This window comes from Camelus bactrianus, chromosome 2 (assembly GCF_048773025.1).
Source record: "Camelus bactrianus isolate YW-2024 breed Bactrian camel chromosome 2, ASM4877302v1, whole genome shotgun sequence".
Lineage (NCBI taxonomy): Eukaryota > Metazoa > Chordata > Mammalia > Artiodactyla > Camelidae > Camelus > Camelus bactrianus.
In genome coordinates this window covers 97,109,357-97,126,193 of record NC_133540.1, presented here as the reverse complement: position 1 = coordinate 97,126,193, position 16,837 = coordinate 97,109,357, and the positions used below count along the sequence as shown (strand labels likewise).

Sequence of the window (16,837 nt, the reverse complement as noted above, 5' to 3'; positions counted from 1 at the left end):
ATTGATCATTTGTATGTCTTCCTTGGAGAATTGCTTGTTTAGGTCTTCTGTCCATTTTTGGATTGGGTTGTTTATTTTTTTCTTATTGAGTCGTATGAGCTGCTTATATATTCTGGAGATCAAGCCTTTGTCAGTTTTATTTGCAAAAATTTTCTCCCATTCTGTAAGTTGTCTTTTTGTTTTACTTATGGTTTCCTTTGCTGTGCAGAAGCTGGTAAGTTTCACTAGGTCCCATTTGTTTATTCTTGCTTTTATTTCTTCTAGGAGAAAATTTTTGAGATGTATGTCAGATAATGTTTTGCCTATATTTTCCTCTAGGAGGTTTATTGTATCTTGTCTTATGTTTAAGTCTTTGATCCATTTTGAGTTTATTTTTGTGTATGGTGTAAGGGAGTGTTCTAGCTTCATTGTTTTACATGCCGCTGTCCAGTTTTCCCAATACCATTTGCTGAAGAGACTGTCTTTATTCCATTGTATATTCTTGCCTCCTTTGTCGAAGATGAGTTGACCAAAAGTTTGTGGGTTCATTTCTGGGCTCTCTATTCTGTTCCATTAGTCTATATGTCTGTTTTTGTACCAATACCATGCTGTCTTGATGACTGTAGCTCTATAGTATTGTCTGAAGTCTGGGAGAGTTATTCGTCCAGCCTCTTTCTTTCTCTTCAGTAATGCTTTGGCAATTCTAGGTCTTTGATGGTTCCATATAAATTTTATTATGATTTGCTCTAGTTCCGTGAAATATGTCCTGGGTTGCCCCAGGGTCCATGTTCTTAAACACAGTGCTGAACTGCCCTCAGCAAACTAAAAGTTAGGTTGAGAAGTCTACTGTGTCAGCACTCTTAGAATAAAGCTCTCAAACTTAGCTGCCCATAGGAACCCAAGTGAGTAAGGTAAACAAGGAGGGTAAGTGAGGGCTGGGGGTTCTGGGTTCTGGAGTGTCCCTGTCTTCTAGAGGGATGGCCCTTATCAGCACCATGTAATGTTGCCATCTGGAAATGGATACTTTCTGAGGTGTTTTTTTTTTTTTTTTTAAGAGAAGCAAGAGAAATCTGGATTTTTACGAAAGATCTTTTTAATTCAAAGGACAAGGAAAGAAAAGAGAGGGAAGAGGGGAAAGAGAAGAAGAGAGGGGGAAAGAGAAAGGGAAAGGAGAGCAGAGAAGGGAAAAACCACACAGGACACACACACACACCTGCAGAAGGAATTCATTCAGTCTGTGGACCACTTGTTTGCAACCTCACTTTCAGAGGTTATTAAATCTTACCACAATGGACTCCTGTTGATTTTAAAGATTTTTACTCCTCACTCTAAACCATCAAGTAATTACATTTTTTAAATGACCTATTTGTCTAACCTATTAGAGACTATGGATTTCCATTATTTGGTTGGAGAAGAGTAGGGGTAATCGGGGAGGAGGGTTGTTTCTGAGCTTAGGCAGTCTCTCCTGGGCTCGTGGAAATGCTGTGACAATTACAATAGCAGATCTTTTCAGAGTAGTGTTGATTTTCTGTCTACCCATGAATCAAGAGATTTTGAATTACAAGCGTATCCAAGCAATCAGGGCTTTTCTTCTTGATTCTTGAATTGATGGATAATTTATCCTCTGTTAACAAAGCAAACAAAAGAAAACATCCTTTCAAAGGTGAACTAGTACCATCAGCTCTCTGTGGGAAATGGAGATAAATTCTGACTTCTGAGAGTTTTATGAAGTCCCTCAGCTTTTCTAAGTCTTTCAACTTTCGGTTGCTGAACTTTGAGTTGTTCATGTTTTACAGTCCTTTCTAGAAAGCCAGATTTCTTGGCTCCAGCCATATAACACAGAGATGTTCTTTACTCCTGAATTTATGAGACCTTCCACCTTTTTTGTAGCAGATGTCCAATGTGCTTGTTTTCAATGGTCTAAATCTGGATTACAGATACATAAAGTCTCATAAATGAGATACAATCATTTACTTACTTCCAAAAATAGCACTCTTTTAAATTGTGTTTTCAATAATATTTCATGTCATAGGTTGAAATTTTGTATTATTTTGAAGTTTGGCAGGGCTTAATAATGGCCATTTTTGGAGGGAAATGGGATCAATTAACACCTTTTTATGCACAAGACCCTGCACTGTGTCCTGCAGAGTGAACAAAAAAGAATCAATAAGCTTGTCCCCTTCCCTCCTGGGGCTGAAGTACTTTTGGAGAAATCAGGCATTAACACAAGTAGCAACCGTACATAAAAAGCACAATTCAAGGGACACAGAGGACCATAGCTGTAGGATTTTAAAGAGAGAGAGAGACTTTATGACCTGAAAGGCCTTAGAAGGCCTTCAGGAAGGATACGGGGTTTAAGTGGGGCTTTGAAGAATGGGTAGGCTTTTTGAGGGTGAGGAGGGCAGAGGGTGGCACTAAAGGTATTATAGAGACAGAGGCAAAAGAGGGAGAGGAAAGATGGGCTTGGGCACAACAAATGATTGCAACAGAAGACTCCAGAAAAGAAGAAATGGAACATAAACCTGGGGAATGATTTGTATGAACAAAAAGCAGTCAAAACCCAGGATGGGAAAAAATTTAACCCATTAATATGAATAATGAAGTTAGAAGGAAGAGCTGGTTCAGGGAAGAAGATAAGTTGGATTTATTGTTAGATTTCTTATGATATAGATCAACCAAATAACATTGAACCAAAATATCAAATTCTTTCTTTCAAAATCTTGGCCCAACCACATTTGCCTTTGTCTACAATTTTGACCCTTAAGCCAGAGTTAAGATGGTGCTGTTTGACTTATTATCTATCACATGCAAAGAAATAGGATCTTTGAATTTTGGAGCTGGAATGGTCCTTAGAAATCATATAATTTATTTTGCCAGTAAGTTAATGTGGGGTGCAGAAAGATTAAATGATTAGCATAAGGTCAGAGAGTCTATGAGCAATAGAGGTGAAATTAAAATAGTCATCTACTAATTTCTGAATCATTGTTTGATCCATATCACATAAAGTCTGGTTATCCTGTCTAAAAAATGTTTATGTATAAACACATATAAGTAAATTTTCATATATACTTTAAAAAATTCAGATATAGTTTTTAAAATTCAAAATTTTCATACCTTTGGAAACTTCTATCTCTTTTTCCATAGTTCCGAGTCCTTACACTCCCTCCATTTACCACCCGCTATGTGTCATTATATATATTTTTAGAATTTATATACTCACACACAAGCATATCTTTACACACGCACACACATAACACATATGTAGTGTTTTAGATCATTGTTTTACAAAAATAAAAACATATATATTCTTTTCTGTTCCTTGATTTATTCTCCCAGCAATACCTTGGGGAAATTTCTCCCAAGTGAAAAGTTCTAGCCTACTTAATTGGGTTTTTACTTTGTTTTGTTTTTAATTTTTTAATACAATTTTTCAAGGTTATGTTCCATTTACAATTAGTACAAAATATTGGCTACATTCCCCATGTTATACAATATGTCCTTGAAGCCTGTCTCACACCCAATGTTTGTACCTCCCACTCCCCCACCCCTATATGGCCCCTCCCTCACTCCCCACTGGTAACCAACCACTAGTTTGTTTTCTATATCTGAATCTGCCCCTTTTTTGTTATATCACTAGTTTGTTATATTTTTTAGATTCCACGTGTAAGTGATACATAGTATTTGTCTTTCTCTGTCTGACTTACTTCACTTAGCATAATGCCCTCCAAGCCCATCCATGTTGCTGTGTATGGAAAAATTCCGTTCTTTTTTATGCTGAGTAGTATTCCATTGTATAGATATACCACATCTTTATGCATTCATCTTTCGATGAACACTTAGGTTGCTTCCATATCTTGGCAGTTGTAAATAATGCTGCTATGAACACTGGGGTGTGTGTATCTTTTTTGAATTAGTGGTTTTGTTTTTGCAGATACCTACCCAGTAGGAGAATTGCTGGATCATTTGGTAAATCTATTTTTAGTTTTTTGAGGAACCTCCATACTGTTTTCCATAGTGGCTGCACCAATTTACATTTGTACCGACAGTGTATGAGGTGTCCCTTTTCTCCACATCCTCACCAACATTTGCTATTTGTGTTCTTCTTGGTGATAGCCATTCTGACAGGTATGAGGCAATATCTCACTGTGGTTTTAATTATTTTAATTGTTGCATAATGCTTCACAGGGGAGCTATATCATGATTTATTCTGCCATTCCCCTATTTATAGAGCAGTTTGTTTTAAGTCTCCAAATAGTACTTCAATAAACATGTATCTACATATGCTGCTATTTTATTTCTATTGATAAGATCACTGGGTCAAGGACATATGTATTTTTAGTTTTAGAAGCTAACCTACTTCCCTAAGAAAGCTACAACTATACACATTTGCACATAGAATTAAAAATACTTCCTTTCACTAGGTTTCCCCAGACCATGGTGTTATAACTTTTTTTTTTAAAGTTTTTGCAAGTGCTATTGGTATAGAGTAAAATCTCATTGGTACTTTATTTGCATTTCTTTGACTACAAATGAATTTGATCATCTTTTCATAAGGTTGTTGGCTGTTGGATTTCCTCTTTTGCAAACTATGCTTTCATATTCTTTATCCATTTTTCCAATGGATTATTTTGTCTCCTTGTAAATTTTTAAGAGCTTCTGCTGTGTTACAGTTATGTCCTATAGGGATGCAAACATTTTTTCCAGTCATTTGTATTTGTTCATATTATCTTTTGCCATGCAAAAGTTTTGTAATTTTTCTAGTCATCTATGTTGATGTTTTTTCTCTTATAGTTTTTGTATTTTCTGCTTTGCCCCCAAAAAAACCTTACCCACTCTGCTCCTAGATTATATTTATGATCCTAGATTTTCTTAACAGGATTTTTAACTTAATTATTTGTTTTACAGTTTAACCTTTAATCTCTCTAAATCCATCTGAATTTGATTTTTCAAATTGGTGTAAGATAAAGATCTAGTTTTCTTTTCTTCTGGATGAATAGATAGTTTGCCAACCCCTTATATTAAAGAATTCATCCTTTTGCCACTACACTGAAATGCCTCTTTTGTCATATAGTAAATCCTCATTTATATCTGGATCTGTTTCTAGATATTCTATTCCACATATCTGTTTAGGCCTATTTCAGTACTTACTGATTTGATTACAGTAGCTTGATAGGACTTTCTGATATCTGGTAAATCTGATTACCCAAATGATTTTTGAGGCAGTTATCGAGTGTGTAGGTAAACACATTAAAAACCTATCTGCTGGACAGCAATGGGATGCAAACGGAACTAATATATCAAAATGTACTTGTATAATCAAAAGAATTTTTCCAAAATTTTTCTTCCCAAGATCTATTTCTATGGGAAGAAAAGGTTTGATGTTCTTATGAGATCTTAAACAGGTGACAACAAGTTTCACATCCTCAAATTCTGTTCTCTATTAATGGTGCTGTTTCCTTGATTCCCAGGTTGGCCCTGCAGCGGAATTGTCCTTGACGGCGTCTTCACTCTGAGCTACAACTGCATCCCAGTGGAAGCACTGCTCAGGGGAGCGCTCTGAGGTTTTCCTAAAGGGAAATTCCATGGGGACTGTACCTGACCCTCTGAGATCAGCTAAAACTTCCCTGATTGAAGCTTCTGGAAAAGAAGAGGATTTAGGAGAGGTGCGGGCGGCCTCACCTCAGCCTCGACCAGCCCTCCTGTGTGAGAACACCAATGGCCTTTCCAGCACTCCTGCAGAGCCAGCCTTCGGCCCCAGGACAGCAGCTGAGGCCCTGATGCAGGCTGGTGAGCATGAGACCACCCAGCCCGCCATGTCTTCTCCTGGCGTTGTCCGTGAAGTGGGGAAAACATCTCCCACACTCAACTCTCCTGGTGATACCCAGCTGCCGGGGAGCAGGGAGCCCACAGCACCAGCCCCATGTTCTGCAGCAGAAAAGGATCTTACACACGCAACATTTACCATGCCAGCTAATCAGCACGCCCACCCGGCCATCCCAGGCGACCAGCCCAATGCTGGCCTCTACTCAGGACCTGAAGATACCCTGGTGAAATCACAGAGAACTTCAGATGTAGAGCCACCCGAGAAGTCAAGTTGTCCTGTGGGGGACACCTGTGGTGGCAATAAAGATCAAGTGTCCTGTGATTTTCCATCTCGAGAAACAACCCAGGGAATGGTGCAAGCTGCAGACACAGCAGCCAGAGTGTTCGGTAACACATCCACTTCTGTAGGTGGACCTGAAGGGGAAAGGCAGCAAGCTGTTTGCGATTCCCAGACAAGGTCCTGTGACTCTCCTGCGAGAGATGATGGATGTTCCGGGAACATACTACAGTCTGCCTCCACCTCAGACACCCAGGCTGTGACTTCAGGGACACCTCAACCATCCCACCTCCCTAGCAAAGGGTCAACGTTTCCTTCAGATCCGGAGAAGGTGCCACTGCCAGCACATGCTCTGGTGTCAAGGTTCAAAGAAGTGGGCACGATGACCAGCCAGGCTGAAAAGGAGGTCGAGGAAGCTCCCCCCAGGGCTCAGCAAGATGCCGAGGTGCAGGCAGTGGCCAGTGTCGAGAGCAGAGCCGTGTCCACCAGCCCCAGCATCCTCACTGCGTTCTTAAAGGAAGCCCCTGCTCAGGAGCAGTTCGAACCAGAGCAGCTGTGTGTCATCTCCCATGGCAGCGGCCGCGTGAGCCACACGTGGGAGCTGACTGACCACACCCATGGGCCCCAGCAGGTGGCTCAGAGCCTGGGCATCACGCCAGAGGTGCACATCCAGGCGGCTGCAGCAGTTTCTACAGCTTCCCAAGGGGAAAGGGAATCAGTGAACCCACCAGGCGAAGTCCTTATGACCCCAGCAGTCAACGTGGCATCCAGTAACGCTCAGGATACGTGTAAAGAAAATGGGAGGTCAGCAGGAAAGACCCTAGCAAGGGAAGGGCTCTCCTCTAAGCAGCTTTCAGGTGCTAGTTCTACCTCCCTGAAAGCTGGCCCCAGTGACCAGACCTCTGTCAGCACAGGACGTCCAGCTGGAACAAGCCATGGGTTAGGGGCATGTGAAATGCAGCCATCTGAGTTTGCTGTGGAAACCACAGATGGCCACAGAGCAGACCCGGATTACCAACTCTCCAGCTCTTGTGGCCCCACCAGCAAAGATGACCAGTCTGGGAGCTTAGATCTCACCAACCAAGGGAATGCAAGAGAGAGGAAGCGTGTGTCTCCTCACGTCGTGGAAGAGCAGGAATCCTCTGGCATTGATATTCTGGATGCAAAGGGAAGGGCAGAAGCCAAAAGCCTACTTCTCAACCCGAAATCTCAAGAAAGTGGAGGCACAGCATCAGCCGCCAGTCCCACCCCCTCTCCAGTCAGAAAGAGTCAGGAGGGCACCGGAGAAGAAAACAGACAGACCAAGACAGCCACCAGCCTAAGCCTGCCCTCCGATTCCCTGGGGGAGTCCAGTCCGGGTTCTGGCAAGAGGACCCCTTCTCGCTCGGTCAAAGCCAGCCCCCGCCGGGCCAGCCGGGTCAGTGAGTTCCTCAAGGAGCTGAACGTGACAGCAGCCGCCGCTCAGGTGGGACTCACTCCAGGAGAGAAGAAAAAGCAGCTCAGTGCTGACTCCAAGCTCCAGTTGAAACAGTCCAAGCGTGTCAGGGACGTCGTGTGGGACGAGCAGGGCATGACCTGGGAGGTGTACGGCGCTTCCCTGGACCCGGAATCCCTGGGCATCGCCATCCAGAACCACCTACAAAGACAAATCAGGGAACACGAGAAATTAATCAAAGCTCAAAGCAGCCAGACCCGGAGATCCATCTCTTCAGATACTTCTTCCAATAAAAAGCTCAAAGGCAGGCAGCACAGTGTTTTCCAGTCCCTGCTGCAGAACTTTCGACGCCCCAACTGCTGCGTCCGCCCCGCCCCTTCCTCTGTGTTAGACTGAAAAGGAAAACAGCTGCAGGGAGCCCTTGCATGGGGTCTTCATAGGTGTCCGTCTGTCAAAGCTTACTTGTTTTTTTCCTGAGAGACCAGGAAGAGAAAGCAAGTGTTAACTCCAGGAAATTGCTGTGAAGGCTAGTGGGGTCCCTTGCTGGAGTCTTCATTAAAAAAAAAAAACAAAAACACATCATTTCAATTGGAAAGAAAGAAAACAAGCACGCTTCACTGAAGGTTTACAACTGTAATTAAGAGGAAATAGTATTCACTGTTTTTTTAATATGCTGTTGCTTACAGAACTATCATTATCATTACATATGTATCATTTTGTATAACTGCCTCAATTTATCACACTATGGTATTTCCATTAAAATCTCAGCTTTATATTAAAAATAGCAAAAATACTGTTACACTTTTTGGTCCATTGCAGTGAGAATGCTGTTACCCCACAAAATTTAAGTAGTTGATAAGAACTATCATATAAAAAATTGAAACAAATTTGACTCCTTAGGCCAGAAGATAATAAGTAAAAGCATTTAAATGCATAAAATACCAAATATGAAGTCATATTTGTAAACATCTGCAGATAACCCTTTTTATAAACCTTGTTATACCTGTTAATATAAGAAAGTTATATTAGGAAAAAAATTAGTGAAGCATTTGACTATGAATATTGCCCACATAAAACATGAATTTATATATGCACCTTTTCCTGCCCTGAAGGCAAGTTTCATCTCTGTGATTGTGACTAGACTAAATTCATATTTCCTTACCCTAGAGAAAGTACATGTGACTGAATTCTTGGAGAGAGTCATCAGGTTATTGATAATACTCAATTTTATGTTGTACAGGTGTTCTCCAATGACATTCTACTGAGAGCGTCACGGTTCGGGTAAGGAATTATAAATAGCCAATTACCAAACACTCTATTTTTAGGTGTTAAAGAAAAAGAAAAGAAAGCCTCCTGAATAACAAAACAACACATATGAGACTCCTGTAACCAGGATGGAGTTTGTGTTTTTGTTTGACTTGGTTCAGTAGCTTCTAGTAGAAAGTGTGGTCCACACCGATTAGAACATGAGCTTCCTCGCTGTTTTTGTACGTAGACTAATATCATCTTATTGCTTGAGTCTAATCTATGATAAAATGGTAACCTCTGTAAGACTATTGATTTAAGAGAAAAACGTCATAAAATACCACCCTTCAAACCCAGTAAAAGAAGCCACCTTTACTGAAACACGTTTTTGAGCTTTGGGTGGGCTTGGTCCTTGAGAACATAGGCACCTGTCTGAGCTGAGCCCTCACCTGTCTCCTTAAGAGGAGTGTATTCCTAGGGCTTATGAGTGTCCTGCAGGGCACTGGGCTGGAACGACCAAGAGTGGCTTGAGTTGGGGTGACGGACAAGAGGGGAGAGAGTGAGGGCCCGAAAGGGCTTCCCCTCCTGGACTCGTGGTAGGGAGGTTGCTGGTTTCCACCTCGCATTTAGAGAGTCACTGTTGGTTGGAGGGGCGCTGGTTGCTTTCTCTAATCTCATTGCCCTCGATGAGCCAGAAAAGAGTATCTGGCTGTGTGTTCTCTCTCCAGAGATTCAGAAATGCCATTTGGGCAGTAAATTCACAGTTTCTCTTTTGGCTTTTTTGCTTTTTCATTTTAATTCTCTATTGCAGATTCTGAACATTATGGAGGGGAGGAATCATACCTAAACTTTAACACCACAAGTACACTGGACATAACCTAAATTAGTAAAGAGCCATTGATTTCTTTCAAAGCCGTTGGACTGTCTGTGACGCCTGCATACGTGGGCCATGGTCACAGCACTCTCAGAGCAAGCATGCTCTGAATGGCAAGTACACTTGTTATACTTGGAACTTAGAATGAGCAGTTTAGTAAAGCCCATGTTTCCACGTCTTACCATTGGGCCTCCGTCAAGGATGCTATCTAAAGCAGAAATGACCATCCAATGAGCAATCAAATTATTATTAATGAATTTAGTCCAAAACGCTCCCCTTGGCCTTAAATACCCATTTGTGGTAGTGTCCGTGCCACTTCTGTAGGAAATGCCTTTGCCACGATGTAATCTCCCTCCTGTCTCTCGCCCACTGGCTGTCTCCCTCCCACGCTGGCGTACGTGCTGTGTACACATGGAGAATATCCTGTGTACACAGTAGCAGCTGTCAGCGGTACCCACTCCAGGCGGGTGGGCCCCAGGTAATCCTCTGCTCTGAACTGGCTAGAACAGGCTGTTCCTGCATTAAAATGGGAAAAAAGGAAGAATTCAGCGTCTGGTAATAATATTTGTTGTCATGAGTTGGGAGTAACCACGTGGTTTATAAATAGTGAAAGGAAGCAGAGGCCACAGAGCTGTGGGCCTCCGTTACCCATTAAAAATAAATTAATTAATGAAATGAAATAAATTAAACCTGAATTTGGTGTTCTAGTTGTGCCTCTCAAATTAAAACTTAATGCTCGATGTAGTAACCTTAACTGGTTTTCTTTGGTACTGGAACTAACCTTTACTTTTACACCTTTGATCTTTTAACATCCGTCTTTACAAAAGCTTCCTTCTCACTTACGGAATCTTATAGAAGGAACAGCTTTTAAGAACAGTCACAGAAATAGCTCATCACATGGATAAATAAGACAGGAGCCTAATCAAGACGGCAGTGTTTTGCATTATGATACCCTCAGTACTCTCACGATAAAACCTTGATGTGAAAATGTTCCTTCACTTCGATCTGTGACCCAGCGTACACATTCGGGACAGCATTGTCATTCCTTAGGTTCATCTAGCAACTGACGTTGCAAAACAATATTCTTGGCAGACTCTTTGAACTTGCTCTGCTGTTCCTTACCTGCATGGCACACACGGGGTTGAAAGCTGTTTGTTTTTGTCCTTGACTTCTTTTAGTTATGTTTGGGTCCTTTTTAATGCATTTTAGTTGTTGAAATAAGTGGAGGAAATATTATATTAAGTAGATATATATATATAAGATATTTTTTAAACCAGTAGCAAAAGAGAAACAAGTTAGAACATCTAAATGTTTAAAATGTGAAGATGTGATACGGCTTACCCAGTTAACACTAGAAGTTTCAATTTAAATATTGATTTTTCTACTTTTTATGACTGCAAGAAAAATGTGATCACTTCGGCTGTCATATATTTACCTTCAGTGCTTTTCTAATGATGTCTTTCTGGATTCTTGGCCTTGTTGCCACAGACCAACTACTTCACATACAGTGAAATCCTAATTAACCTTTGTGTCTTGGATCAGTGGCAGAAGTTGAACGTTGTTTTAGATCAAAGTTAACCAGAAAACTTTTTGTTTGCATCCAATATGAAATATTTGTAAAAAATACTGCTGTGTTTTCCTACCATAGCAAGTTCAGCTATATTGAATATTATTTGATTTTTGATGATTTTTGAATCTTAAGAATTGTCTAATATTTATTATTTTGGGTACCATTATTCTCCATGTTATAGGTTAAATATCATAAAATAAATTGGACTGAATATGCATGTGTAACATATACCCTAGAGATTGAATTTTGGAACCAAATTCTTAATAAGAGCTCGTCATCTTCAAGTCGAAGGCAGAAGAGGAAAACGACTTTGGGTTGCATCCCAGAGTTGTAAGGTTTTATCGTTCCTAGCTGACTCTACTCTTCTTCCTCTCATCTCTGGGAGTTCCTATCATTCTGGGAATACCTGTCTACACCACGTGAAGAATAGACTATGATGTGACTTTACAGTTTGTTTACAGAGGACATCTATGAGTATGCTGTTGATGTAAATTGTTTGGCCTTTGCTGTATCCGCTTCGTTACTGTTTTGCTGCCAAAATGTGAGAAGCTGTCTTCTCTTCCTCCTACATGTTGTGCAAGTGTTAAAAAATGTAACTCACCACACCCCTTGTCTACTTTTTAAGACTCAGTCGAAAGAAAAACCATACATTAGGATAAGGTTTGTATATGTGTTTTTACTGAAAATTGGGCACCTGCAGCCTGGTGCAGGCCTCTACCTGTCTGACTTACCAATTGTCTACAGTGCTGCCATGGAGATGATGCTGTTTACTCTCCAGCTTGGTCCTAAGTGGTATTTGAGAAATGAAGCCTGTGAATTTCCCTTTGTGATAAGAATACAGTGAACTCAGCAGGAGCTTAGATAAATGAGCTGACCATCTTGTCCCCACCCCCATTTTGTCTCCATAGTGAATCAGAAGTCTTGCCCACATCTGCCTCAGTGCTTGCTACTTTATGTTCCTATTTGAGGATTTTGTTTTCTGTTAGTGACGTCCTTTGAATCCACATGTGGCCCTTTCGGTTGAATCTGTCCCAGTGTGGGTCAGCTGCTACCACCTGGCAAATAACAGGTGATGTGCTGAATCTCCTGTCCATCCTTGTAACTGTATCCTTCTTAACAAAATTCTGCAGCCAGCTAAGTAATTATAAATGGCATCTGTGCAGACACTTGGGCTTACGGATGTCAACGAGATTTTAGACATTTTTGCAAATGAGAAAAAAGTCTTGTAAATACTGAAAAAGATTTCCATGAACGTCATCCTACTCTTGGGAGAAAAAAAAATCTTGGCTACAGAAATAAAATCAATTTGCTTTACAGTGACCAAGGACATAAATGAAGATGGATTGAAGTGGAAAACTCATGTCTCACAATCCGTGACATCTGCCAGAGGTCATTACGGCTACTTTTAACTGTGAACATTCACCAGCTAAACTACTCACTTGCCACAACCAAATAACCTCTCTCAAAGTAAATCCAATGCATCTGTATACATGTGTGGATAGAAACAACAAAAAACCCTGAAAAATTACTGTTGGCTATTAGGTAAATCAAAGTGATGATCATTACAAGGGACATTTAAATAACCTTGGGCCTGGGGGTGAAATGACTGTGGAGGCCAGAATGATGCACCAAGATGTTATCCACAAGTTTCGTGTGTGTGGTTTTTTTTTTTTAAGACCCAGATATCTCAGATACTCACGATGAGAATAAAGACTGTTGATAATGAAATTAAAGCCAAGCAATAATGTGCCAAAAAGAGGCAGTTATACCAGCAAGTGCGTCTGTAATGGGCACACCATTGTATAATTATGGCTTGCTCCATAAAGACTGACTGTAACCCACAGGCTAAAATAAGCAAAGGCATACTTTATGCTTTCTTGCTGGAAAAACTTGTTTAGGAGCGCCATTGAGAGGTCCAGCAGTAGTGAGCGTTAGATTTTATGGTTAACGTCTCTGTTTTAACACTAGCCAAGACCAAAGGAGTCACTGAGTTAAAACTCAAGACAACACCGGAAACTTAGTTGAAATGAAGGATTAAATGTATGGTAATTACTATTCCTGGACACTCACTTGTAGGAAAGCAATTCAGGTAACTTTGCCTGGAGGATTACCAGCCTTAGCTATGAAAAAAAAAAAGGGTTCTCAAATGCAAAATAACTAAAATGTGAGTACTCATCTGAAAGCGGGCCTCAAATAATGCCTTACTGAAAATGATGTTCTCAATGGGTGTTTCTGAAAACCAATTCTTCCTCAAGTATCCTTTTGGGTTCAAGCTCAAAATCGATTGGCTGGAATAAAAATGACATATTTTACACTTCAAAAAAAGATACTGATGATCGACCAGCATGGAGATAGTTATGATGAGAGATACCCTAGGGATTTCAGTGAGTTAAAGAGAACTCAGTGGGGGGTGAAACACTAACTTCTTTCTTGAACTCTTAAAATGGGGGGATGTCATCTGCTTATTTTGGGGTGAAAATGAGAGCTTGCTTTTTGGCATTGCTGCTAGTGTTACTCTTTGTTCCTTTAAAAATTAAACTGTCTATTCTTCGGCAGAACTTTTAAGCAGTTAAACAACATTTTTCTGGTTCATATTGCTTTTAATATCATGTAAAGATTCTGTATAGAGCAAAACAGAAATGCGCGGAAGGGGCTAATCCATGTGTATCCGTGTCTCTTAATGATTTCAGTAGTCTTAGCATTTATTTTAACCACATCTTTGAGTAGATTATTCTTCATTAATGCTTTCTGGCATGTCTTATGATGATGTTGGTCATCGGGAGATTACAGTATTAATAGTCATGCTCCTCAATCTCTAGCAGGGAGGAGAGCCTAATTCTTGTGTTAAGGGCGTCTGGAAATACCTTTTTCTGAGGTTGAGAGAGGTCAACAGGGCCTGAAAACTCAAGAAGGAAATACAGTAACAATTACTAAATTTCTAAATGTATTTATCTCGCTGTACTAACGTGTGAACAGTATGTCGTGCGTAACACTGTAGCTGGTCGTGGTATGTCAGTACATCCTGTAAGTGTGTAATGTCTGTGAGTGGCTGGTTTTCTGTTTTTATGTGTAGAAAAAAATACCATGCTGTATCCCATTTTAAGGCCAGGTTCTGTCATCAGGAGGCTGCATGTTCGAAAGTGAATAAAACCAACAGACGTGTGTGTGCGTGTTCAGTAACAGAATTTGTCCTTTCATTTTTGAAGGTCAGAAAGGGCTGTTTTGTTGTTTTTTTTTTTAAGCCTCTCTGAGAGTAGATCACATAATTATCACAAAGGCTGAACACATTAGTCAGTACACGGGCATGTTACTAAATATGCCAGGGCTAATCCCCCACGTCCTTAGTCACAGGTAAGGTCAGTTCTTTGACCACTGGGTTGATTTACATTCCTCACACATCTTCTCCGTGTTAAGTGTGTGACTAGGATGTACATACTATGGGTGTGATTGTGTACATACCTTGTATGAATTATCTAAATCTTCAAAGCAGTTGCAGGAAAGAAAGAAAGAGTTGTTCAAAAGCCTCAGAAGGGCTAATCAATGTGTATTTTCATTTTCTACACATAAAAATGTATACATGACATAATTGTAAATAGCTTACCCACCTATACATGCACACATAGATGCATTTTATTCATACTGGTATATTTAAATAAATCACAAATTAAAACAACTAATTGAAAGCTGCATCCTTCCATGACTGTTCTGTTTTATGTATAGTAATATCAGATCAGATGCTCCATATTAAATGGTGTTACTCCCTGGTAGCAGATTTGGTGCTTAGAAAGCCCAGCCCACTGGACCATGCATAGCTAGTTGGTGTCTTACTGAGGCACGGACTGGTACCTGAGCATCTTCAAAGGCTTAATGCTGTTCTTTTAGCACCTAATTTTCTATCTGGACATGACAAACACTGGGGAAAACCAATTATGTTTTATAGACTCCATTTGTACATTTATTAGTATGTTTATTTGCACAGGCTGATAAAAGCCCTACATTTTCTTTCAAAGACATAGCTCTAAATTTCAAAACAGTATATAGTCACTCAAAGTGAAACCTGATTGCAGGAATTCTTCTCTTGAGATCAGCAAAACAATGTTTAGCAACACCAAAGAGACGTCAAAGAGGCAAATTTTTTTTTAAAATGACAGGCTACACTGGTAGAAGAATAGGGTAATAGCAATTGGGATTTCCTTAAGATAGACTCATAAACTACGATGTTGACGCCAGGTGCTGCAGTGGGGACTAGATAAGATTAGAGTCATTGGCCAGGGAATGCTAACGTTGGGTACGTCAACTTACCACAGTTCCAATCGGTGAGTTGACATTGTTTTAGTTTCTCTCATTTCTTTTAAAAGGAAATACTCTGTTAGCGATCAAAAAGTCTGTGATGTGGTTCCTAGAACCTAACATGATTTGACCTCAATTCTTTGACGCTGAAAATTACGTTGGCTGGATATTAGGTTGAAGATATGAATGGAAATACCAGAATTGCCAATTAATAGAGAATTCTGTGTGGCAAGGTACAAATATAACCACTTCTCAGTAGAAAGTTAGTAATACCATTTAATACATATTCATGTTTTAAAGACTGAATGTGCCATCTTTGTATTTTAGATAAAAAGATTAACCAACCATAAGAACGCTACAATTACAACTAGAGCTAGCTGTGTTTTTTAACGACTAAAAACAAACTCTTTATAAGAGCAGTACACATGAAATCTTGATGTCAATATTTACTGTTGCTTAAAAGACAGATTTATGTAATTATTTTGAGAGATGCATATTAATTTAAATGCCATCCAGAAAAATTATAGATGTCAATGTAAGAATCATTTGTGTGTGTAAGTACTCAACAGAGAAAGAGCAAAACTGTAGTGTGATGTTAAATCACTGAAGAAATGGTAGTATTTAAAATGAAATTCCATTTATGAATGTATCAATATTAGAATCTAAAGTTATGTCTTTTCATGTTGTATATATACAAAGGTCATTAAATGATTTATTTAAGAAAGTCCTCATCTTCCAGAAATCGACCTGCCAATAAAATTTCATTTCCTAGATAAAGGATGAACTATTATGATTTATATGAGGATAGATCAAGATTTGGAAATTATGTACACTTCCATCCTCATTGTGGATTTGATATCTGAATGGATGAATGAACGAAATTCAACTGATGATCTAGTTTTACCCTTGAAAAACTTTTAAGTACAATTTTTTTGCATTTCACTTTCCATAATAAACGTGATACAGATGAAAAGTTACAGTGTTCGTTTTTTGTTGTTACTGTGTTTGCCACAAAATTGTTCTCTTAGCCCTAGATGCTTAGAATCGGTTGATTTCAGTGTGACAGACTTTTGCCAGGTATCTACAAGAAGAGCTGAAAGTATATACAATGAAAGGGTTTTTCCCTTTAATTGAAATAGAATTCCCATAGCATCAACAAAGCCTGCAGGGCATCGGAGGTAGTGGTTTTTCCTGCTGTTGGTGGCACAGCGGGGTGTGTATATGTGTGTGTGTGTGTGTGTGTGTACAAGTGTGAACTTTTGCTTTTGCTTTTGCTTGGTGATAGTGATGAGAGGTTGGCATTCATGGATATACAGGAAGGGGTGGGGTATGGAGCACATCTCT

The 16,837-nt window shown here is 39.9% G+C and overlaps 1 protein-coding gene across 1 annotated transcript in view; it reads left to right on the top strand.

Moving 5' to 3' along the window:
* GPRIN3 (GPRIN family member 3) overlaps window positions 1–16,472 on the top strand; it is a 70,638-nt gene extending 54,166 nt beyond the window's left edge. Inside the window, exon 2 of the mRNA XM_045524981.2 lies at window positions 5,448–16,472. Within this exon, the coding sequence (XP_045380937.2) occupies window positions 5,562–7,910 (2,349 nt within the window). The 5' untranslated portion in view covers window positions 5,448–5,561 and the 3' untranslated portion in view covers window positions 7,911–16,472. The remainder of the gene's footprint in view (window positions 1–5,447) is intronic.
* The last annotated feature ends 365 nt before the right edge of the window (window positions 16,473–16,837 follow it).